Source organism: Podarcis cretensis, assembly GCF_951804945.1.
Source record: "Podarcis cretensis genome assembly, chromosome: 5".
Lineage (NCBI taxonomy): Eukaryota > Metazoa > Chordata > Lepidosauria > Squamata > Lacertidae > Podarcis > Podarcis cretensis.
In genome coordinates, this window is record NC_137174.1 from 14,630,223 (window position 1) to 14,656,022 (window position 25,800).

Here is a 25,800-nt window from a genome sequence, read left to right on the forward strand (position 1 = left end):
TATACTGTATACAACATCGAATAGAACTGATCAGTTGAAAGGACTGTATGATGCAAAACAGAGATGTATGTACTTTTGTAACCCAAGAAAATCTTTAATAAAAACAATTTAAAAAAACAACTAAGAGCTGAAACCTGCAGCTCTTTGCACTGCAACACATTGTTGCAGTCTCATTTAGAAACCTGAAGTGCATAAGCCAAGGCTTTATCCTTCACCCTTCCAGTTTTCAAAGTATGCAAATACTAGCTACTGATAAAATGGAACAGCAATCCATTAAAAGGATTATGATTTAACTAGATCTTCAACCACTGTATGAAGTGACCAAATCCCTGTTCATATGGTAGTAATGTTACTCAAGAACCATTTCTCCAGAGTCTGATCCCATATTGCTACTGCGTGTTTGAGTGAGGCATCTAATTGGGCTGTCAAAGTCCCTGTTACTTGCTAGTCAGAGAAACATTTTCACTGTTCAAGCACAGCGGTGCCAGCAGGACAGACTTTGGGAGTCCTCTTGGTTATTCTGCCCCAAGCAGAAAAGCTCTAGTTTAGCACATATTGACGTGAAGTAATATACAGTGGTGCCCCGCAAGATGAATGCCTCGCAAGACGAAAAACCCGCTAGACAAAAGGGTTTTCCGTTTTGGAGGTGCTTCGCAAGACGAATTTCCCTATGGGCTTGCTTCGCAAGACGAAAATGTCTTGCGAGTTTTTCCAACTCCCCCCCCCCCCCTTTTTCTAAGCTGCTAAAAGCTGCTAATAGCGCTAAGCCGCTAATGGGCTTGCTTCGCAAGACGAAAAAACCGCTAGACGAAGAGACTCGCAGAACGGATTCTTTTCGTCTTGCGAGGCACCACTGTATACCACCACTATCTACAGAGGAAGATTCCCTGTATGCCCAAATTTAGGAATTTTATTACAAAACGTTTGACCTCTCCAGCACTCAGGTTTACGCATCCTGATTATATGAGGAAAGTTCAGTGGCATGAGGTATTTCATTTCATTTCACTGTTCATTTGTATACCGCCTCTCTATATTACTATACACAAGGAGGCTTGCTAGCTGAAGAAACAACAAAACAGTGAAGATCACAAACATACTAACAATGTGATTCAATACAAAAAAGACTCATCTGTATAATATGTAGTAAGCGTTTCCTAATCTGAGCTGAAACAGACACTAGTGATTTAGTCTGGCAGACTGATGACACCTCAGGGTTGAAGCCTCAACCTACATCCCAATTCCTATTCTCATACATTTTTAAGCTGTACTACTAGTGTACCCCTGTAACATGAACCGACAAATCTGGGACTTGGATCTAACATTCTGCCTCTGACAGCCGTTCAGCTCAAAGGAAGTTGAAACTAATCACAAAGCTGGGTCATTTCCCAGCATTTTGTAGCTTGAGTGAACATGGAAAGCCCTTGCCACAATGTATTAATGAGCATTGAATTAACAAACACCTATTCAACTAACACACAGTGCTAATGACAGCTTTAAAAGTTGAACATTTAGACTATCCAACAACTGTTTGCATTCTACCAGTACATCTAGGACTCAGTCCAGTTATGGCAGTGAGGAACCAGAGCACAGACTCTCATATAACTTTTAACAATAGAACTTTATAACCCAAAACTAAACCAGTTGTCTTCACTGAGAGAGAACCTCAGTGAAGGAGATGCTTGTGGAGCAGCAGCCCAGGCCATGTTGACCCAGTGTTCTTCACAGTTAAGAGGCTAGTAATATTTAACTCCATGTACGTTTGAACGAGATGAAAAAAGCAAGACAACAGTAAGCAGACAGAAATAGTTGCATTAGCAGGGGCAGAGAGTAAAGAGACCAAAAGTTTGCCTGCTTCAAGTTTAATAATATGTGAGGTTTTAATAGTAGGCTTGGTTCCAGACTTTGCTCCTGCTGGTGGGAACTACCCAGAACACAATGCTCGCACTGGAAGTAGTACAGCGGTGACATTTCCCAGTTTCCACTTCCCCTGCAGCCTCCAAAAACCTACTCTGAAAGACGGAGACACCTTCTGGATTAGTGTGTGAAGGCTGCAGAGGGAATTGGAAACAGGCAAGTCACCTCCCTTCTACCAGTGAGATCCTGCTGCTATATCAAAAGCCTCACTGACAGGAGCCCTTCAATGCAGGGAGGGTGAAATCTGGACAGATCCATCAGACTTATACCACAAATAGTTTTCCCAGCAGTTGGAATGAGTTCTAAATTGAGAAGATGCTTAACAAGCATTTGGAAATAATTATGTCTGTGCTGTATAAGGACGTGAAGATGCTAAAAGACAGTGGCAGGGCTGTCCCGTTAGTTTATATTGCTCTGGCATCCTCAAGACATCAGGTCACAAACATTAAAAGGAACCAGTATTTTATGCCAAGAAAACAAAACTGCACTGTGTGCAGTTTTTTTTTATCTTACTTCTGGGACAGCTGCTGTGCCTCAAGTAATGCACGTAAATAAGTCATTTGATGGACATCTCAAAGTATAAAATTAATATGGAATAAGTCTGTGGCCAAGTCACACAGTCAATTCACAACAAATGCAGCTGAGTGGAACTGCATTTTCTTGCAGTTAAACATTTCAGATATTTAACCATTTAATCTCCCCAACCACAGACCCACCTCACAAGTTAAGAGACACTGCTGTTTCTCACCTCTTTAGTGAATGGCACAGCAGATTGGGAAAGGTGGAAGCTTCACATAAACCTGTGGGGAAAGTGGGAAAAAGTCAGTATTGTCCCACATTATGTACACGCATTCCGAGGACTCACCCACTTCATGTCTCCCCCACCCTTTATTGTGGAGCAGCGTTGCTGTTAAATTGCATATACTTGTTGCACAGTCTAATTGATGTAGGAGGCGATGACCCCCCCTTTCAATATACAGTGGAACTTGGGTTTTTGAGCGCATCAGAAGCTGAATGGCTTCTGGGGCATGTTTCTCGGTTTTCTCAATGGGATTTGCTGACCGCCTATTGAGCCTCGGTTGTCGAACAGTCTTCCAGAACAGATTACATTTGACAACCGAGGTTCCACTGTATTTCATACACATTTATGATTGTACACGTGAGACACTGGAAAGTGGACATTCTTTGCTGCTTTTGTATTGTACCTGCGGGCTTACCTTTCTTTCTTTCATTTATATTCCACTTTTCCACTAAGGTCCTCGGGGTGGCGTACATGGCTCTCCCTCTCCCCGTTTAACCTCACAACCACCTTGTGACTTAGGTCATGGGAGGTCACCTGTGATAGGGGTGGAGGAGGCTGGGAACGCTGGGCACAAATATGGCTGTTACTTTTCAATATTATTATTTTTTAAATCAATAAAAATAAACTTTGGTACTTAACAACAACACCCCACCCCAAATTACACACATCATTAATAAACAGAGCTGGCAACTCTACGTTGTCCATACATACAAAACCATCACTGACTTTCAAATGAAATGTTCCTTTGCCATTTTAGTTAGCTGTGCTTGAGATCTAATCACCATATAATAGTCTCATTAAGTACAGCACTGCTCAACATCCAAGTAACTATATGAGGAAGGATTGTAGGAATGAGCACACCAGCTCTGCCCCTGTCACCTTCCTCAAGTTGGAACAAACTTCTGACATAGGGAGGTTTCCTTAACTCGGGGACTTCAAAGATTCTAAAATGTGCTGGGAACCTCCCCATTCCAGATATTTGCCCCCAGGAGGTCAACTAGAATGGTTGGTTGTGTTGTGTTCCTCATTACGCAAACAAAAACAGAAGCAAACCAATCCGAGCTGAGGCCCATGCACAAACTTTATTGTGCGCTTATTATAAAATACTTGAATGGTTTAAAACATGCATCAAATAGCCAACTTAGGGCCACACACAAGTTCCACTTTGTGGCAAACAAACTGCAGGCGAAATCCATTGCCGTAAGATTCCAACAGCTTCCCACAGAATAAGAAAGGTAGGTAACAAAATGTTGGGAGAATTTAACTACAGTTCATCATTCGTTAGATCAACACATGGTTTGATTTTATTTTAACCGAACAGTCCAGCTATCAAAAACATAACATGCATCTTGATTTTATATCTTCACTAACATCTTAATGTCCAGAGTAATTATGCATTGTATGGCCAAAAGTTCAAAACAAAAACAAAAACAACCAAACAGAATTAAAAGAACACACTTGCAGCCACTCAGCCCAACAATTATTAACTATTTAAGCAACTTTAATACAATAAACTAAAAATACCCATAACAGCTGTGCTGCATAACCTATAGGATGTTTTCTCCTGTACACCCTAGGTCTATATATTAAATATCTGCAAAATTAAAACATGCATACAGAAAATACAAAGCCAAGCTTTACAGATCTGATATGAATCAAATTTACTTGAAACGTAATGTACAAAGTACCTTAATTTTAAACTTTTTTTTTTTACTGTTAATAGTTCTTTTAACATTCAAGTGTGGGGAAAGTCTCAAAAAGTTGGGCAAAAAAGTTTCTAAATTAAAATATTTTTCAGAAGCTATGGTTCAAGTAATAAACATTTTTATATAGAAATCTTCTGATAAGTTTTAACTAAAAATAATATGTTGAACATTATACAGAATTAGCAACAGGAGTATACCCAAGACCAGAAATTTACATAATTACTAAGATTTTTGGCATTTCTTCCTCACTTATTTAAAACACAGACATGTCTGCAGCCTCAGATTTATATTTTAAGACCACTGTAAAACTATCATTTAAAGACAATTCATAAGACCATTAAATAAATACGGATGCATTAGAACGTCCGATTTAAAAACAAAAGAAAACCACCTCACAAACCCACCACCTAGCTCTACAATCCCATTCTGTAAACATAAAAAGTGTTGACAATGATAAAAAAAGTAACATGCTAAGTCTATAGTGATAACAGCAGAAGCTTGTCCCTGGATCTCTCTCCACAAGTGAGTTCCAAATATGCACTGTTAATATTCATGTTGTCACTTTTAGAAGAGTGGCTGTCATCTCCAAAGCATCATGGCTTCTCTTCTGTAAGATCAAGTTGTGATTTCGCTCCGGGTAAAGCGTGGGGACTGCATCTCCCTGGGATGTTTTGGCTACTGTCTTTTCAAGAAGCAGTCCTCAACGAATTATTACGTAAGTAAGCAGATGCGACAGTCACTGTGCATTGTTGTTGCCAGCACCATTGTTTCCATTGGCATTTGTTGCATTCACAGAATTAATGCCACCCTGAAGAAGAGCATCTTTCCTTGGCGGCATTCGTTCATTGATCCTATCCAGTCCTTTTGCCTCTTCAAAACTGCAGATTTTATGTTGTGGAGAGAATCCTCGTATTGCTTAACAAAATGCAAATTAGACATGTCAGTAAGGGGAAAAAGCTCTGCGTATTCTTAGTAACTTCTAAGAAATAATATCAAAATGTAAAAAAAAATTAAATGGGGGGGGGGGAGACAGCCACAAAACCAGTAAGTTAGATTAAATGTGATTTTATGTATTTACACTTCTCTTGTAAAAAGTAAGCCGAGTTGTACATCCTCTCTGACTTTTCTTCTTCACTATATCATACCAATTTTTGCTTAAGGCCGCTAGGCATTCCAAACATCACTTATGAGAACACAAAAACTAAAGTTGGCAGCAATGCAAGATGTGACTGTGAATACCTAGGCTAAACATGTGAGAATAACCACAACAGCCTTGGAAGCCACCTTAAAATAAGGACAGTACCTAGACTTCAACAGATCACCTTACACATCAGGCAGGAGCCCATTTTATTTTGAACACTGATAATAAGACAATTTTTCAGTTTTGAAGAACAATGACATGTGCACACACTGCCATAGAAACTAGAGTTCTGTACAATGGTACCAAGCATCTTACTCCATTTTCCACCACCAAGACAATCCCACCCTGCAAATGTAACTAATCATCAACAGTGATGTATAAATATGGTGCTTGAACCATTAGGGAGCTTGCTGGCCCGGCAAGTTCTTCTGAAGATTTTTAAGGAGATGCTGAGCCACTAATAAGTATAGTCCAAGTCTTCAGACTTGGCACACATTTAAAAAGCAGCATATGCACCAGCCTTACAGATTAGTCTGCAAACGTGATTAGACCACAGATTTGCTTGGTACCAGTAGCTCACTTGTGCACATATACATACTTTGTCGCTTATAGTAAAGCAATGGCCTGACAAAGATGGGATATAAAAGTCGTCATGGATAGTGGCTATTAAGGCTAGGATCCAAAGAAGACTTCAGGAACCTTTACCCACACCACCCAAGCAACTGAACAGAGTTGCCAAAGCAGTGACATGGAATGAAAGGTTGCTGTTCCAAAATAAGAAGGGTCTCTGGAAATAAGGCAAGCCTTTGGCTATGTCTAAATTATTATTCGGCTCTCATCCAAAGATAACATTTTCTACTTTGCCAGCTTCCTGGCACTTAATGTTCACAAATGAATACTACACATTATAAAAACACCTTTATAAAACTAAATCTTGCACTACCAGATGGGTTATGAGAAAGAAACGAAAAGACACAGACTTCAATCCAGAAAACCATATGGGAAGATATCTGCACACAGTGGAAGAGAGGAGGGCTGCATTATTCTATGGCACCAGAAACTACTTTTGAAACTCCGGGCTATGATGTATTGTTGAGAAGTCACATTCAAAATATTGGGTGCGGGGGCGGGGGGGAGCTAGCAAATATGAAAAGCTCAATTTGAGTGTTCAAGCCATGCATATACTTAAAAGTGGCCTGCTGGATTGGAGACAACATTTAAAATCCATTATCACCAGAGGGAGTATGTCAACTAAAAGAGGGGACATAAACATAGCATGCTATTATGCTAACGAAAGAAAACACATCCTTATTCCAGTCAGAAAAAGCAAATCACCCCAAAAGCGAAAGGCAACAATCATCATCAAGACAAGACAAAATGCTACGGATAACAACAAATGAATCAGTGTATTGATTCATCTCTGGTTGTGCAAGTTGAAAGAGCAGAACAGACTTTTAAATCCCTCCCAGACCCCAATCCCTGCCAGTAGCAAAGACACTGAGACCATACCTTTTTCAGCCTCAATTGCCTCTACTGTGGCTGTACAGAAGTGAGTAGATGCATGCAAAATGAATGAGAAAGATGAAGAGTGTAATATCACATAGCAGAAAAAAATATGATTAATATTATACTAGCTGAAGGTTGATTTAAGAAGTCCTTTTTGAAAATAAAAAATTCCTTGCTTTTTTGGCTTTGATACTACCATTTATTTATTTTTGAAGAAACCACAGGTTAATATGAGTTCCCAACAACATGGAAAGGGCTGAAAGTTTGTAATGTTTCGGGAGGACTTTCTTCATTAGTCCACAATACCAACATGCAATAAAATATCAAGTATTTTATTCCTGAGTCAAACACAAGAATTTGAGAAAGGAACGTTTCTTATCATCATCATCATGAGTAACTGCTGCTTTACATACAATGATGATGATATTTTTTAAAAAATGTAACCAGTTGTCATGCAAACTAAGAAGACGAAAGTCTGCATGTTTGTAGGTGAGCTGCAGTTAATAACGGGAATCCCCAGATTTTAAAAACGGATGTGAACCCCCTACTGTTTAAAGTAGCTATGAAAAAAATAAAACTTTGGATATTCTTCTGCACATTTTCTAATATGCTTATGAACAGACTAACACTATTTCACATGAGAAGGAATGTAAAGACCCTTCACTGATAGCCAAGGTAAAACAAACTGATGATCACATCATCAAGAATGAACTGTTTTTCTTTGTAATTTCCTTTGGAGAGATGAAATATTCAAACATCTCTGTGTACCCACCATGACAACTGAAAAAGCAGTGACCCATGCCATTAGCTCAGTAAGATCTTAAGAGGACAAATACCTGTTCTATAAAGCAATGGTCTCTTATTACCATCAAAAAAGTTCCTCTTCTACGTTTACCATCAGTAGGGTAGGATTAAGAAATAGGTGGGAACAAAATTTACAAATGAATATAGAGGAGTGAAAACGGGAGGAGTTATGGGCAACAAGGTCTTTCAGATCAATATTGTGTTTACAGAATTACCTACAAACTCACCCACAATGAAACCATTGATAAAGACGCTGAAGCCAACCTATAATTCTCAAGTTTTAGATTGTCAGTTTGTCATTTAAGTGCAGAACTGTATTCTTTGAAATACGATGAAACATTTGTTTTGGCATATATTGTTAGAAGTTACAGTGATAAAGCTTTGCTTCAAAATGCGTTTTATGTGCATTAAAAAAAAACAACCCAAGCACTGTTGTATTTTTTAATCAGGGTTTTTTTTTTGGGGGGGGGTTTAGAAACCTCCCAAGATACCGCGGGAACAGATGTGGACTAATAAAAAACATTGTAGAAACTTAATTTCACTTCTTTCAGGAATAACCAAACTCAAGTGACTCTAATAAAACTCTCCTTTAACACAAAAGCCCACTTTAAATTTCTTAAGAAACCCACTTGAGTTTCAAAAGCAGCTTGTCATGCTCCTGGATCTGGAAATGGGACTGAAAAAACGCTACTGAGTTTAGATGCAACAATAGACTACAGTTTATTATTGTAGGAATAAACCTAGGCAGGCAGTGGGCTTCTTTGTCCTATAGGATTGGCTGTGAAGAAACATCAGAAGCTTCTGCTTCTGTTTTTGACTAGCTGCAGTTTCATGTTACGTTTGAAACTGGATAAACTGCAGTTGGTGCTAACTGTGGTTTACTGAAACAAGCCAATTTCAAACTGTGGTTTCTGAACAGTTCAGGTGAAATGTTATCCCTAAACTGTGGTTAATTGACAACTGAAGCTGAAGATTCCAGTCTCCTCCTTGTGGCTGTTGTAAACGTGGCAGAGAAGAGCACATGGTTGACTAGGCTCCTTCTTGTAATGGGAAAACAGTTTATCGTTCTGTGTGGACATAGCAAGAGGGCCACAGCATTAGTTTGTAGGCAAAGCCTGGACTGTTCTTGCTGGGCACCATTCAAACTTAGAGACAATATCATATATTTTTTCTGAATCCCATTGCACCACAACCCAGGCCACTGAAAACCAGTGACATAAAGGTTGCTCTCTTTTAAAAATAATTCAGTCTAGTCAAGGAGGGGGCAGGGAAACATTTGCCTTTTTCTTCAAGTAATTTTTCTTCCTATGGCTAGCAATACAGCAGCAGCAACAGTGCACTTATCAGGGTGCTGGTTTGGAAATGCAGTTACTACCTCACAGAGTTCACCTTCAACCATCTTCAACTTACTTCAACACCTTCAACTTACTACGAGACCAGTCCATCTACAAGTGTGTAAGATGGTTATATCCTAGACTACAACAACAGTGCAAAGGGAGGTGATTGTGGGTTGCAAGAACACACACATACCAGCACAATCAGAGATACCATTTTAAGCATTTAATTCCAACCAAACATGATGAAATTACTTAACTTGCATCAGTTCTGGCACAAACTAAATTAGTGAGCTGAATTAACTTCTCTGAAATGCTAATCATTTATCTGGCAGGGTTTTCCCCCCCTCTAGCAAAAGAGATACCAAAACTCAAATATCTCGATGTAGTATTTCATTTGTACCTCATAGTTCTGAAAGTTTACCTGAATTAAAGAATGGAAATGTCAGGCTATTAAGGGCTGGATGCCCACTCCCAACAGCTTCACCCATAAGATGCAGCTGCTTTTACAAAAAAATAAAATAAAATATAGGATAAAAGCAATGGTGCTCAATCAAATCTTTCATCACAAGAAGCCATTTGATTTATATTGCTACTACATTAATTTTAATGTAGACAACACTATGGCATTACTCCTTTGGAAAACAAAATGACTCCTGAATGCCAGTTTTCTATTTGTCCAATTTACTATAACATTTCATTGTTGTAAGTGATGAAAGATTTGTGTTACAACTTTCCATTAAACATTAGAAACGTCTAACTTGCAACAGGAATCATCTGGTTTACCCTATCAACAACAGTAGAAATTGTGTGAGCACCTTAAAAATCTACTAAATTCACAACATTTCTGTTAAACTGTTGCCATTTGAGGCTCCTAAAGGAGTAAAGTTAGTTAAAATTCTAAGTTGTGGTCATGCTGAAATTAAAATTTTTAATTGATGTTATATGTCAGGTCCACTTGTCTTGTTTTAAAACAAACATGAGACAACATTATCAAGTCCGATCAAATGCGTATGTTCCAATTCTCTACAGCTTACATAGTGCTGAGAAAACTACAATATGCAAGCTGGGTAGTGAATATACACACTGAAAGTAACATTTAGAGGGGGAAATCTGATGATACAAGGAACATACACACCATTTGCTATTACAGACATTCACAGATCAAATACATACATATATAAGGACTTATGAAAAGTGAACTTGGAGACATTATATGCTCCAAGAGGATAATGATAGTAAATAAAACAGTTTAAATAATATTAAAAGGTGTTAACTCAAACAAAAATTATTTTAGACTGACACAGTACCAGAAAAGTTTCACAAATTTACATTTAAATGTTGAATTTTGATTACATTAGGTGGCAAAAATATTTTTTTTTGACAGACAAGAAAAAACATGTGCTGTAAAACTGAACTCAGATATTACAGAAATATCAAAACAGAAAACGAAAATGTTTTCTGTTAATAAAGCTCGGGAATGTTATGACACCCACTTTCTTTCTTGACACCCATTACAAAAAAATGAACTATATAGTCAGAAGAAATTAAAAAAGAAAAAAGAATCTCACAATATTCTTCTGGCAACAACTAATCCATCAATTTTTATAAAGTATTCAATGAGCCAGATTACAGGTGTATTTTCCTTTTATTTTCATGCAAAAAATATAAGCACACTTAAACACCCTTTGAGTCTGACTTATTTACAAGGTTTTCATTTAGCCCCTTTATTCTCAATTGGATTTTATAACAGCTATTGCTTATTTTTCAGTTACATTAGCCATCAGAATGCACCGGGTGCAGAGTCAATTGCAGCTAACCTCAAAAATAAGGTGCTACGAAGTTGCTTGTACATCAAGAGACAGACAAGTGTCTGAGATAGTGATTTAATTTTTTTACACACTTATACAGACATACAGCGATACCTAGAGAAAGACAGACAGATCTAAAAAAAGCAGCTACATCTGCAGAGGAAGGAAATAGCAACTTACAAGGACAATTCAGGGAAGTCAAGTAGTATTACACAGAACATTTGACAAACAACATGAAGGAACAAACTTTGGCATCAATCACCAGGGTACGAAACAAAGCACATTTTCCATCCGTGGAATGCAAAATTGAGCTTGGAAACTTGTAGCTATCAATACTAAAAGGCAACTGGCATTTACTAAACAGATTAACGTCTGTAATAAAACTGTAGGAATAAAGAATAAGGCCATATTCGATATCTCATGAAATAATGACGTCTCTTTAATTTTCTGACCTACCCTGCCAATCTTTTCCCAGTTCATAAATAATCTTGCTATCTGAAATGCTCTATCAAGGAAAGCTCAAAGACAGACAAAGATTAGCACAGCGTGACTAATACTGCTTGCTTTTTGTTTAATACCCTGGTTAAATACTGGTTTTACATTGCCGGATTAATACATAAAGTTATGCTTTATCATCAGCCGCTAAGACAAGAACTGAAAAGCATAAGGAATTCCCTGCATGCACTGTGTGTGGTGTTAGCGAAAGAGTGAGATGTGCCCCATTCCATCTGAGGCACAGCAAGTTGCATAACATCATTACCACTTTGCAAGGTCTGGCGTCCTCCAGCCAATACTCCACTAGGTAACATTCCAGTGGGAGTCAAACCCTTGAGTGTCAGTACACTTTCACTCTCTTCCCTGAATTTAGGAGACAAAAAAGGGGAGGGGGAAAACTGTTTTACCCAATATGCTTCAGACTTGCATGCAGGTCCTTCCCTGAGCTCTTCTCATCCCCCAAATCCACTGTCTCCTATCTAACACTGAAGGACCGGGAAATGTAATACTGCAAGTGAAAATAGCAGAGAGGGTGTGATTTAGAATAGTGAGAGGAAGGTGGAGGCTGGGGAACACAATCTCAGGAGAGGTCTGCCAGCTCTGTTCCCTGGTGTTTAGGAAGGAAAGAAAGGCATTTCCTCCTCCCATTATACGTACAGTCGTACCTTGGATCCTGAACACTTTGGTACTCGGACGTTTTGGCTCCCGAACGGCGCAAACCCGGAAATGAGTGTTCCAGTTTGCAAACGTTCACTGGAACCCAAATGTCCGACGGGGCTTCCGCGGCTTCCAATTGGCTGCAGCACCTTCCTGCAGCCAATCAGAAACCGCACTTTGGTTTCCAAACATTTTGGAAATCGAACGGACTTCCGGAATGGATTCCGTTCGACTTCCAAGGTACGACTGTACATCTGTGGCATCTTCTTGCCTTTCAAAAATATTATATATGTCAGGAACTACTCTGAGCTTGGATATAGCAGGATTATTATTTTTAAGTGAAACCAAATACCAGATCCCTTTGTTCTCGTCTCTTACTCCTGCTGCCTTTAAATTCTGCTTCTTGTGCTGTCCATTCACTGCGCCCATGACATTATTTCCCTTCCCTCCTTTGCACCTGTCTTTCAGAGCCCATTTCTTTGGCACAGCTTTTCTTGGTGCTAAATAAATGTTTAGCAGAATTACAGTCTTAGCAATAGATAACTCATCTATTAAAAAAGTTACAGCTGCACTTAATTGTAAGAGTGGGTAGGGAGCGGCTAACACGTAGTCTTTCCATATAAACAGATCAGGCAAGTTGAGAATAGTAATTACCTGAGAACAGAGAAGACTCTTGCCATCTTGCCAATTGCACGGATTTTGTTTCTGATTATTTCTTTTCGTGCTGCAGCTGTACCTACTTCCAATGGAAGAAGAAAGTCTCAAGCTAATGGAGCACACAACAAAAATTGCATACAATGTGACCATCAATAAAACTGTGATAACATATGGTTCTCCTTCAGCCTGGAACTTAAGGTGATTGAATAAAGATGCCTCATCACAGACAAATCTCTTCAGTCCACAGATCACCAAACATCCTGAAAAGATTAAACAGTTCTAAATACTAAGTGACAAATATAAGACTATTAATTGCTGCCAATTGTTTACTGATGGCATTTCATTCTTAGGCTCTTGACTGCTGATCTCTTAAACAGTTATGAACCTGACTGAGCACAAATAGAAAATTCAAGGAATAAATGGGACTTATACCATAGCTGGCATTCAAATTACTAACTGGCAACCTAATTGTGCTCCAAATCGACAGTGTTCTAGAACACTGAACAGCATGTCTATTCATCCCTCTCCATCTCTCCCTCTATCTCCCACAATCACTATATTTTATTCATGTAAATCAGTTCAGGACTTTCTGTTGTGGGAAGTGATTCATGAATTCAATTAGCTAGCTAACATTCCCTCTCCTAGCATGTATACTTCATTCCAACCTAAGTGCTGTTTCACTTGTAAGGTTCTTCCAGGCATATACCGTATTTTTCCGTGTATTGCACACCCCAATGTATAGGACAACCCTATTTTTGGGGACTCCAAATTTAGAAAGTGGGGGGAGATTGCCCTGACTTGTAGAGCTTGTTTTTAGGGAAAATAGTTGACAAACGCTGACAGCCACACGCATCCAACAAGCTGCCTATCAGCTGTTCACTTCTGGCAGAAACACACACACACACTTCATTTTCTTTTGGGGGGGCAGAGTTGTTGAGCTGCTCTGCTTTGCTGGAGGCTAGGGAACAGGCAGGACATGACCGCGCAGAGCCAGGCAACGACGCTCGCGAGGAGCAGGCCACCGCTGCCGTCGCTCCTCGCTACACACGCAGTAAAAGGACCACCCGCTCCTCTCAGGAAGCGGATAGCTGATAGCAGAAACCACCTATCAGCTTCCCGATCGCCACCAGCGGCCACCAATCATGCTCCTGCTTGCTGCAACAAGGGCAGCTGTCTATTGGCTGCCACAGCAGCAATCGGGAGGGCTAATGGCGGTGATGGGGCAGCTGCGACGCGAGCGGTTGTGTGCTGCGTTCCGGCGGCCAATGCTGAAAATCGCTCACCCGCTGTAACGAAGCGTGAGCCCGAGATAGTAAGCGGCAATTGGCCGCTTGATTGTGTGTGGGGAGGGGAATGTTGAAAACTGCTCACCCACCGGAAAGAAACGTGAGCCTGATTTTGTAAGTGCCGATTGTAAGCGACACGAGCAGCTGTGTGCTGCGTTCTGGCGGGTGAGTGATTTTCAGCATCCCGCCCCACCAATCAAGCGCCCAATCACCACTTACAATCTCAGGCTCGTGCCAAAAAAACCATTCGCCCATCCCCCCTCAGCACTACCCGTGTATAAGATGAAATTTTGAACCTCATTTTTGGGTCAAAAAAGCTCGTCATACATGGAAAAACACGGTATCTCTTCTTTGTTTGAAAAATTAGATTAGTAACTACATATGAAACTCAGTTGCATGATTCCCTCTTAAAAAAATTATAAGCTCTAGGCATGGATAGGAACAAAAATCCCACCAACAACACAAGAAAGCGGGAAGGTGGGTGGGGATGGAGACTAGAAAGAAGTTGTCTCCTCAACCAATGAACTGCAAGACTGTATTTAATAGAGTGTGCAACTGTTAGAAATATAAGGAACAAAAGGCAGTTTCCAATATAGCTTTCAGAAGGAAGACTAGAGAATTACTGGGACATTTCTTCTTTATTTAAGATGCACACTTAGTAGGCAATCTAACATGCCACTACCAGCATACTGGTTGCATAATTTACATTCTTATCATAATTGTGTTTAATATCTGTCTCCAAAGCCTGGTCAATAAAGCCTGGTCTGGGTTATATTTGGTGCACCCAAGGATTTGGGCAAGCCCCATGGAATGTTTAATTTTTACTTTAAAACAATAGAACCATCCCCACTATGTGATATCACAGCTTTAAAAAGCCCTCCCCCCAAAAAAATGGTTTTCCATGCAACTGGGAGGCTGGGAGAGGGCCATTAAAGAAACACAAGTCGAAAGCTCCCTCACATGTGTAGAGCAAGTTGCACAGTTCTTTGGATCTCCGGCAATAGCACTGCAGCAATATTTAGTAACGGGTTCTTTCAAAGCTATTAAAATATACTTCTGCTCATTATGAAAGTTCTGCGAGGAATTCCACATAGCGCCAAGCAGATTGCTCTATCAGTGCAAACACTTATGCTTATGCTGATGGAGCAATCCCTGCTCACCTGCCTCCCATGTGCCTTTCTGGGAGTTCTCCTAACCTCCTCCATGCAAATGGGGAGGGGTAAAAACAGGGGGCTTGTGGGGAGAGGACGGTGCAGGGAAAGCCCTGTTGTGCTAGCGAAAGTCTTTGCGCAAACTTCTGCTTGCAGGCCTGGTTAAAAGGGACCCCTGACCATTAGGTCCAGTCGTGGCCGACTCTGGGGTTGCGGCGCTCATCTCGCTTTACTGGCCAAGGGAGCCGGCGTACAGCTTTCAGGTCATGTGGCCAGCATGACTAAGCCGCTTCTGACAAACCAGAGCAGCGCACGGAAACACCCTTTACCTCCCTGCCGGAGCGGTACCTATTTATCTACTTGCACTTTGACGTGCTAGGTTGGCAGGAGCAGGGACCGAGCAACGGGAGCTCACCCCATCACGGGGATTCGAACTGCCAACCTTCTGATCAGCAATCCCTAGGCTCTGTGGTTTAACCCACAGCGTCACCCGCAACCCTGCAGGCCTTACCTTAGTAATATAAATTATTCTAACTTATTATTATACACATCAGCTTGAAACTAGCACAATAGTGATGTAAAGCTTTCTCATACAAATATTAGCTGGAAGAGAACAAAATTACTGCACAAACAGCAACTGAAACATTACAGAGATCACATTTCATGCACCATTTGTAATGTAGAATGCTTACACTAAAATCATAAACAAGGCAGACAACTGAAAACTTTCCTACACATGCAGGATCAGAAAAAGAGATATTAAAAGTAGGGAAAATATGAAAGCTACTACAATAGGGGAATGGAAAAGAGGAGAAACCCTTCATGCACAGAAAGACTGGCAATAAAACAAATACTACACATTTATATAAGGAAAATATATAAATGTGTTCTCTACTTTGATAACTTTGATAAGTCATATTTCAAAACAATATTACTCCGTCTTTTCTGTACCTTTTTTATTGCCATATATGATTCGTTCTTCAGATGGAGAGTCCAGAAAAAAAGAAAGTGAACGATGGAGAAAAAGGTGAGTGAGGAAAACTAAAAGGAAGAGCTTTTACATTGGCAGTGATAATAAAGAATGGAAGTTGAAAAGAAAAATGAGGAGGAAAAATGGAAAACTGCTACTCTCATAGAATACTGCATACTGCTGAGTGCATTTTTAAAATATATTGGTAGCATTTGTAATGTCTGTTCAGTGAGTTTGTTGACAGGATGATATAAAGTGTAGGAAGGACATAAAATTTCAAGTAACACAAATATACAAACAAACACTGTTAAATATATAGTATAAAAAGCACCCCAAAGTCAAAATAAGTAAAAGTTGTCAAAATAAGTAAAAGTTCTATAAACAAAACAGACTTCATAGGTTTCCTTGCAATGAGTAATAACAAATTACATGTATCAGGAAGCAGAAATGTGAAATATGGGCTAAATAATTGATAATCTACAGCCCTATTCAGACATTCTCCCCTTTGGACAAACTTTCCTTGCTACCAATCCCATCTTTCTCCCCAGTGTTTGGGGCTGAACTTGTGCAGCAAGGAGTCTTTTCTACTTGCATAGGCTCCACTTATGATTTAGCCCCTAAGTCAGGGTTCTAGACTGCGCCGGGGAGCCTAGTCAAGTTCCCTACTGAAGAGGTTTAGCCCTCAATACGTTGGGGATGTGTAGGAAGTGTTGGGGACAAATAGTTCATCCCTACTCTGCCCCTTGCATGATGGCAATCGTGTGTGTGTTGCAGGGGGCAGGGGGAGAAAATGAAGAAGCAGATCTTGTGTCTTTTTATTCTATGCAATGGAATAAATATTTTACATTAAGAATTTTAATACAGAAAATATAAGCACACCAAGTTTTCAATTCTTAATATACCAGAATCATTTGAAGACTCTCTTTTAAAAATCTAATAGCATTCCTCAAAAGTGAAACCCTTAAAAGTTCACAAATTATGCACAGAATAAAACTTTCAGGAATTCACAGTGCAGATCCGTAAGTCATAAAAGTAGCCTTACCGTCAAATTGATCTTCACCCTCAGTCATCAGTTCATCATCAGAACAAATACTCAGAACGTTCACCAGCATTTCTGTCACTAAATTAAAAAAATAATCCAACACGTCATAATACTTATTATAAGCTGAATAGTTTAAAATGCTACAATACTATTAAAATGCAAAATACATTGGAGGGAGAAAGAACAAAATTATATGAAAAGCCAAATAGGTCAACTTCCAATCCTTCACTGTAAGTCATTTAATAAAAGAACAGCATTGCTGGATCAGAAATTAAGTAAGAACAATCGGTGCCATTAGAGAGCTCACAAACAGGGCATGAAGGCATCAGTCCTTGCTCCCAGCAGGGGTTGCGTTCCAGGTGATTGTGTGAAATCACATGCAATTTAAACAGCCTGCAAGCACCCCGTTCTGCCTCATTCCACCCTACTCCACCCCATCCTGCCCACCCTGCCCTGCCCTTCTAATGACACTTTTTATGACATTTCCGAGTTACTTCTGGGTTCGGTGCTGTGCGTGATTGCATGCATATCAGCTGCGCCTAAAACGGGGAGGGCTTGTGCAGTATATTGATGGCTGCTGACTCTTAACAGAAATGTCTGTTTTACATACATAAATAAAAATCTGCAGCCCAACAATGTAAAGCACGACCATAGTACTGTGTGTAATGTATTATGCTGAACCCACCTAACAGTCAAATATGGCAACTCAACGGGGCTCAACAAGCACTGTAATTTAGCTACCTGCCTGAAATAAAACAAACAAAAAAACCCAAAGTGAATATCAAACAATGGGCAAAAATACAGTTTGTAGGCAGTGTCTGAATTGCTGGGCTACAGGCAGGTTTTATCTGGCCACACAGATACACACAAGCTATCAGTTGAAAGCATGCATTTAAATCTACTTGCATAAATGTAACACTAGATAAGTGGCAAATGTTTGAGTGACAACCTGTTTTTATGCCTTGTTTCATGATATAACGTACCTTTTTCTCCAACAAATGGCAAAGACCATGTGAAGACATCCATAAAATTTGGCAACCAATAAGGATGCGGTGAACAGTTGAACTGCCGAATATTCATAACATTATTTTCATATTTCAATACAGCAGCTGTAAAAAAGTTTTAGTGATTAGCTGAAATTACGTATCAAGCAATCAATAATAACTGCAAACCTTTCAGCTAGCACATTCATTCCAACACCTGAGGGTTGTTTGACATTTTTTAAACAGCCAACAGTTGTGTGAATTGTAGATTCTATCGGGCTATTCATATGCGAGTTTAAGCAGGCACAAGGCCCTTAGTTTGTGAGCCTGGCTAGCAAGCAAACACGAACCATGAATTGGTTTGTTTGAACAAAATAATAAACAATTGTCACAAACAAGGACTAGGAATTACTAATTTCAGAGCACAAGAGGAGAGAAACACTAGATCCATGCCTTTCCTATTCTTGCAACACTATACAGTTAGCATTTGGCATTATGCTTAAATAGCCCCTGTAACTATTCAACCACAACCATAGTAGGCACACAGTGGAACTTGTAGGATATAATCCAATATGGCCTCTAACAAGCAGCAGCAACACAGAGTATCAAGCTAGTGTCATTTTGGACATAGCAGGAATTTCCAAAGATAGATGAGGGCTCTCCCTGAAAGTTGCAGATGCTGGAAGGAAAGCAAGTTAAAGCTTTAGGTGAGTCAAATTCTCATTCTGCACAAGATTATCAGACTTGAGGTTTTACCACCACTGTATCAGGGTATACTGAGAGACCTTTGTGCTTCTTTCTCATCCGGAACAACTGTGGCCTTGCCAACTGGTTTTAGCTAACGTGAAGGTGGGAAAGATAAGGAAGCTGAGTAATGGCATCAGATTCACTAACATAGATGTCTCTTCCTGAGTAATGAAACATTCCTTCTGCCCTGAAGAAGTAGGTACGTTGGAATAATAAATAATAATAATAATAATAATAATAATAATAATAATAATAATAATAATAAATTTTATTTATATCCCGCCCTCCCCAGCCGAAGCCGGGCTCAGGGCGGCTAACAATAATCAAATAATCAAATAATCAAATAATCACACATTCAAAAATATTTCATTATAAAAATTAATTAAAATCAAATTAATGGCAACCGATTAAGCAAGATTCTGTGCAGGTTGCCAGAGGAGGGAGTCAGGCTGCGCCCTGACCAAAGGCCTGGTGGAACAACTCTGTCTTGCAGGCCCTGCGGAAAGATGTCAGGTCCCGCAGGGCCCTAGTCTCTTGTGACAGAGCGTTCCACCAGATTGGAGCCGCAGCCGAGAAGGCCCTGGCTCTAGCTGAGGCCAGCCTAACCTCTCTGAGGCCTGGGACCTTGAGGATGTTATTATTTGCAGACCGTAGGTTTCTCTGTGGGGCATACCAGGAGAGGCGGTCCCGTAGGTACGAGGGTCCTATGACTAGCTGCAGTTGTCCCTTAGGACTCTCACAAAATACTGCTGCTACTGCTGCTGCTACCTCGTGTCTATATATCTGACTCAAATATAATTCGGGAATGTAAATTGCACTATCTTAGTCACATTCAGATGAGAGTAATGAAATGCACCCTATGGGACGCAGTCTCTTAAATGTGTTTGGAGACTTTAGGTGGTGCAAAATATGGTGGCTTTTCAGAGCATATTAATTCTGATACAGTCATACCTCGAGTTGAAGTAGCTTCCGGTTGAGCGTTTTCGGGTTGTACTCCGCGCATGCGCAAACGCTCAAAATGACATCAAATGCATGCGCAGAAGAAGCGAATCACAACCTGCGGGTTGCGTTCACTTCAGGATGCAAACGGGGCTCCGGAACGGATCCCGTTCACATCCAGAGGTACCACTGTACTGTTAATTTCATCCTGCTGAAAGAATTCAAGTGCTTATTATTACGTATAACATTTTGGGAACAAGTTATTAGAAGGATTGCCTTCTTCCACATAAGCCTGTCTACCCACTGTGATTCTCATCTGAGGACTCGCTCTGCATCTCTTTATCATCAGCGGTTTCCGTTTCAGCACCTAGGCTGTAGGAACTGTTACTTTGGGAGGTCAATCTCTAAACACTTTCCAGCATTCTGTAGATATATCTTGTTTTGCTGAGGTTTTGATTCCCCTCCTGCTGTACATATATTTTAGTAGTAAGCTCGGTCTTTTATTATTATTTAAGAAATTTACATACTGCCCTATACCCACAGGTTTCAGGGCGGTTCAGAGGATAAAATCACGATATAAAAACACAGAATACATAATCAAAATATAAACAAGAACAAGTCTTCTAGCTCTGTTTTCCCTTTGTGGTTTTATACTGTATTTTGCTTTAATCTGAGACTGAACTAACTTGGGGCTGAAAGGCAAGACAGAAATATTTTAATAAACAAAATAACTTTTATCCCGAGAGTAGCCATGTGCAATGCTCCAAAGCTCGGTAGAAAGTGATCATCTGCCCTAGATGTGTGGAGATTTGTACCAGAGAAAGAGCACTTTAAGGCTACCCTACTTTACTTCCCACTCCTACCAAGATCACCATTAGTTACTCAAGGAATTAGTGTGTTGAAGAGCATAAAGACCAAGCCACCTCCCCAGAGGAAGAGTATAAATGCAGAAGTCTGAAGTGATGGCAAGCAGGAGGGAACATTCCCCTCCATCCAACAGGGAAGGGATCACAACACTAGTGAACAGATATATAAGCAGATGCCAGGTACACTGATATCTGTGCACTTCTGCTCCCCTTAGGAAGACAGAAAATAGAAAGTTCTTGTTCCCCACTCCCAATATATAACCTGGTTGTCTGTCTTAGCAGATGTGGGGATGTCTCTCCTGTAAACTCCTGACACTCCTGACAAGTGTTTCCCAGACAGCCACACACATACATGATGCTGTGTGACATTGCTCAAAAAAGAATTAAACCTGCTGCCTTTTCTCTCTCTCAACACTGAGGCTCCATCCTTGTATTTCCATTGTCACAGCCAAACTCTCATGTGAGCATTCTCTAAAGCCAGGCCCTATTATTGTTTCTTCAGTGCCCCAGACACTTGCTCTCCATTTCCATCTATATGAAATACAGCATCTCCATCAGTTTTGAGTCCCTTTGAGAATTATTTCAAAAATATACAGCACTGTTTTCATATTAGCTATTTCCTTGCTTTTGAAACCCTCATATTATTCCTATTTCTTCCCACTAATGCTTCTTTGGATCCATTCTGGGGGAACCTTCTTTTCGCCCCATCAGGTGTGTTTTTTTTTGGGGGGGGGGGTTGTTATTTATTTCCTTAGTTTCCCTTTCCTCCTTTTAAAAAATGTTTCTCACATCTCACCATCACCTCAGGAATGCACAGGGTCAATGCTGGGCCACAACTGAGCTCCACTCATAGAGGCACTGACCTCACACAATTGGTGCCTCCAGTGCAAGCTTGATCTCACTTCAAACAGTGTTAGTCCCACTTTCCAAAGGCAAGAGAGTGAATACAGAGTTGCTTACCTGTAACCTGTTCTTATAAGTCAGCTTTCTGTGAAGTCACACATATACAGTAGTGACCTTTTAGAAAGGTGTAGAAGATTAGGAACACTAGCCCCTCATCCCACATATTATAGAATTCTATGCATTGGGTGAGGTTGGTGAAGCCAGTTGTTTCCAGAGGGCTAGTCACACTCTGCTTTCCTATTCGGGATCTCTATTCTACATTATAGGATGGGTTAAAAGCAAGTGTCTGCATGTAAGTGAAGCACAATGAGTCTACTTTTAACTGAGGGCTGGCTTTCAGTGCGCTGCTGGTGGTGCAAAGGAGATGGTTAGAGATTTACCTGAGGTATTTTTTGTAGGAGTTATTTCTTCCTGTGCTGTCTTGTTTTCAATGTGGATGCGCTTCAGGTGATTTAGACTTGAAATGCATATCCTGTGTAACTACCTGCATCTTGATAACACATGTACACTCTGTAGTACTGCAATGGGGGCTTGTATCTGTGATACACAATTTCCATTAAAGAGACTTGTTGTAAGCTACTATTAAGCAGCTTGCACCCTCATCTGAAATCTGGAGAACACAACACAATTTGTGGTAACCCCCACCATAACCTGCAATATAGGGATAATAGTGAATTACATTACAAGTTATTGTCAACCCGCTGCCCTCCGTCACTCTGTCTGTCTGTCTCTGTGTGTCCTACGCTGTAACAGAAGGAAACAACTCTGGTTTTGTCCGACCTGCAATGTGAGCATAATGTCCTCATTCTCCCCACCCGTTCTCATCTGTTGGAACTGAGTTGGAGAGTGTAGGTATCAGATCTGTGCCACACTCATTTTCAGTTACATGAGGGCTATGAGTTTGATTGCCACCCCCTGAGTCCTGACTAAGAAGGTACAAGTAACCTTAATAACCACTGAAGGATTAAATATTGCAATCAACTTTGAAATGCTCAGGAGCTGAGGATTTATAATTTTGTTTATTTAGTTATTGAATTTATATACTGCCCTATAACCGGAGGTCTCAGGGTGGTTCACAGCACAAAATCAGAATATAAAACCACAAAATATATAATCAAAATCAAAACAACAACCCAATAACCCCCCACTTCAGAATCTAAATGCTGAAGACAATGCATTGGTACAGTGGTGCCTCGCAAGACGAAAAGAATCCGTTCCGCGAGTCTCTTCGTCTAGCGGTTTTTTCGTCTTGCGAAGCAAGCCCATTAGCGACTTAGCGGATTAGCGCTATTAGCGGCTTAGCAGCTTTTAGCGGCTTAGCGGCTTAGAAAAAGGGGGGGAAAGGGGGGGGAAGTTGGAAAAACTCGCAAGACATTTTCATCTTGCAAAGCAAGCCCATAGGGAAATTCGTCTTGCGAAGCGCCTCCAAAACGGAAAACCCTTTCGTCTAGCGGGTTTTTTGTCTTGCGAGGCATTCGTCTTGCGGGGCACCACTGCAGTTCAATATCCAAAGTTCTAATTCTTAGGTGAAGATCTGGAACCAGAAGGCTTTACTGGCATTAAGGGTTGCTTTCCCTGGGGCGCTCTGGATCAGCAGGTGACAAGGAGCCAGATATAGGTGACTCAGGTCAGATATTGAAGAAACAGCAGGAAAGGGGCCAGAACATAATGAAGTGTGGGAGGCAGAAGCCTCCCAGGCTCTCACTCAACCATGTAAGGCAGGAGCCATGAACACCTGATTTTGCAATGTAGACGCTGCACTTGTGGCATTTAAAAAATAAAGCTCTCTCTCTCCATGGTGCAAAAATTTGATTACAGAGAAACAACTGAATATTGGAGAGATAGCGAACAAATTTATGGCAAACATTTAAGCAGCTCTATAAAGAGAGGACCATTTCTGCTGTGGCCATGTGTGTGTGAGGAATTACCTTGAGTGGAAATGTAATGAAATATAACTGCATCTGCACTTCAGTTCTTCTAATCTTCCAGAGGTTTCCAGATGGTTCTGCATATGGGAATGTGCCTCTGCAGACCGTGTGGGGCACTGCATAGAACAGTCATAGGCAAATGGCCCTCCAGATGTTTTGGGACTACAACTCCCATTATCTCTTGACCGCTGGGTCCTTTTAGCTAGGGATGATGGGAGTTGTAGTCCCAAAACATCTGGAGGGCAAAGTTCGCCTATGCCTGACATAGAATCTATGAAGCAGAACCAGACCGTAGCATTTTAAAGAACTTCCCGGATTCTTTTATACAAGTTACTGTGAACGTTTGTGTTCAATTGCATACATATTGTACAATTCATTCATCCCTTCAACTACTCAAACGTTCTACTCGTGAAACCATAACCAGCAGAATATCATAGGGGGGTGAGTGGACATGGACGTTTTCTGCTGTTGCCCCCCCCCCTTTTTGTGGAATACCCTTCACTCTGCTATAGATGAAGCAGCAACCACCAGTTGCTTCAGATGTCTTGTAAGGACTTATCTTTTTGCCTAGGCTTTCCTGACCTGTAAGACTGGACCATGATTAATGTGCATGAATCCCCTGAATTTCTGTATCACTCGCTTTTATGTTTTTATATTGTTTTACAGTGGTACCTTCATTTACTAACTTAATCTGTTACGGAAGTCCGTTCTTAAACCAAAGCGCTCTTAAACCAAGGCGTGCTTTCCCATAGTAGTGGGGGACTCAATTTACAAATGGAACACACTCGACAGGAAGCGAAACATGTTCTTATTCCAAGGCAAAGTTTACAAACCAAAACACCTACTTCCGAGTTTGCAGCATTCTTAATCCAAGCTGTTCATAAACTAAACTGTTCTTAAACCAAGCTACCACTGTATTTCTTTTATCTTGTATTTGTTTTACTGTCTAATCTTTTTTGTAAATAGCATGCACCACAAGAGATTTTTAAAAAATATTAATCAGTTTAGAAATGTTTTTAAACAAAGACAGATTATGTTTCAGACATGTTTACCTTTGTTAGCAACATGCTCTTACCTTTATTATTGTAGACATCCAAGTAATTAGGTGCAGAAAAAATTGTTATTAATGATGGGAACCCTGTCGTTTGACTTTTCCTGTACATTCTATAACTGTAAAATAAGGACAGTTGACTTTGTGTCACAAAGGAAGTGGTGAAGCTGAATATTTGAGTACTGAATATTTGTATAATGGGAGGGCAAGATACTTACCCTGCATCTTGTGCTTCATGAGCTCTGATAATAGACAACAAATTATTACTCTGCAAAAATTCGCAAACTGCAGGATAGCTGTGAAATGAAACAACTATGAGTATAAAGTAATGCTTTCATGCAATCACTTATCAACTTGATCAGTTTTATTTTTTACCTATAAAAATAGGAACATCCTCTGACTGTATTGTGACTGAAATGCTCCTGTGATTTTTCATTTCCAAAGTCTTCAGAGGGATCTGACCACAACAAGTCGCACATTGGTCCAAATGCTGGGGGCTCTTTGAATCTATCTAGCTGTTTCAATGAAAAATACCACAGTGATCTTCATTTTCAGTACGTCCATTTTCTTTTATTATTCTCACTCTCTTGTTAAGCTATATAGATTACAAACATCCAATCATACCAAAGAAATAAAAGGATATTCATTGCTTTATGTTTTTTTATCTATCACTTACCTACTCAGACTGAAAAACTCCATAAATCAGAGAATTAGGCTGCAATCCTATACACAGTTACCAGGAACTAAGTCACAGTGGGGACTAAGCCTCAATGCGGCTTATTTCTTAGCAGGCACGTATAGGGTTGCAGTTAATTTTCATTTGATGTCTAACAAAGGACAAGAAAAGAATTAGCTTAACATTTAAGAGTGGCATGTCAAGACCATTACAAAAGACCCCAACATCCCCATGCCTTTAGCACAGTAACACTCACCCTCCTAATGTCATCTATTGTATTTATTTCTGGAGAGAGTCCACCATGGACACAAAGAAACTGCTGGTTTAGAAGTGCAGCAAGGGGAAGGCAATCAAAAGCTTCCATACAAGCATCATAGACTCTTTCAGAATATTTTATTTTACCTATAAAGGTGGGGATGGGGAGAGAGAGA

At 40.2% G+C, this 25,800-nt stretch overlaps 1 protein-coding gene across 7 annotated transcripts in view; it reads right to left on the reverse strand.

Moving 5' to 3' along the window:
* Positions 1 to 3,779: 3,779 nt before the first annotated feature.
* Positions 3,780 to 25,800, reverse strand: part of PPP3CB (protein phosphatase 3 catalytic subunit beta) — a 37,408-nt gene continuing 15,387 nt past the window's right edge. For 3 of the 7 annotated variants that reach the window (XM_079975270.1, XM_079975266.1, XM_079975271.1), the window contains 11 exons: positions 25,626 to 25,771; positions 25,069 to 25,208; positions 24,912 to 24,989; positions 24,718 to 24,812; positions 18,260 to 18,385; positions 17,277 to 17,354; positions 16,216 to 16,242; positions 12,825 to 12,909; positions 11,779 to 11,876; positions 7,073 to 7,102; positions 3,780 to 5,337 (listed from right to left, as the gene is read on the reverse strand). In XM_079975270.1, coding sequence (XP_079831396.1) covers positions 5,159 to 5,337; positions 7,073 to 7,102; positions 11,779 to 11,876; positions 12,825 to 12,909; positions 16,216 to 16,242; positions 17,277 to 17,354; positions 18,260 to 18,385; positions 24,718 to 24,812; positions 24,912 to 24,989; positions 25,069 to 25,208; positions 25,626 to 25,771 — 1,082 coding nt within the window. In that variant the 3' untranslated portion in view covers positions 3,780 to 5,158. The remainder of the gene's footprint in view (positions 5,338 to 7,072; positions 7,103 to 11,778; positions 11,877 to 12,824; positions 12,910 to 16,215; positions 16,243 to 17,276; positions 17,355 to 18,259; positions 18,386 to 24,717; positions 24,813 to 24,911; positions 24,990 to 25,068; positions 25,209 to 25,625; positions 25,772 to 25,800) is intronic. The other 4 variants (XM_079975267.1, XM_079975268.1, XM_079975265.1 and 1 more) reach the window with 4 other exon arrangements.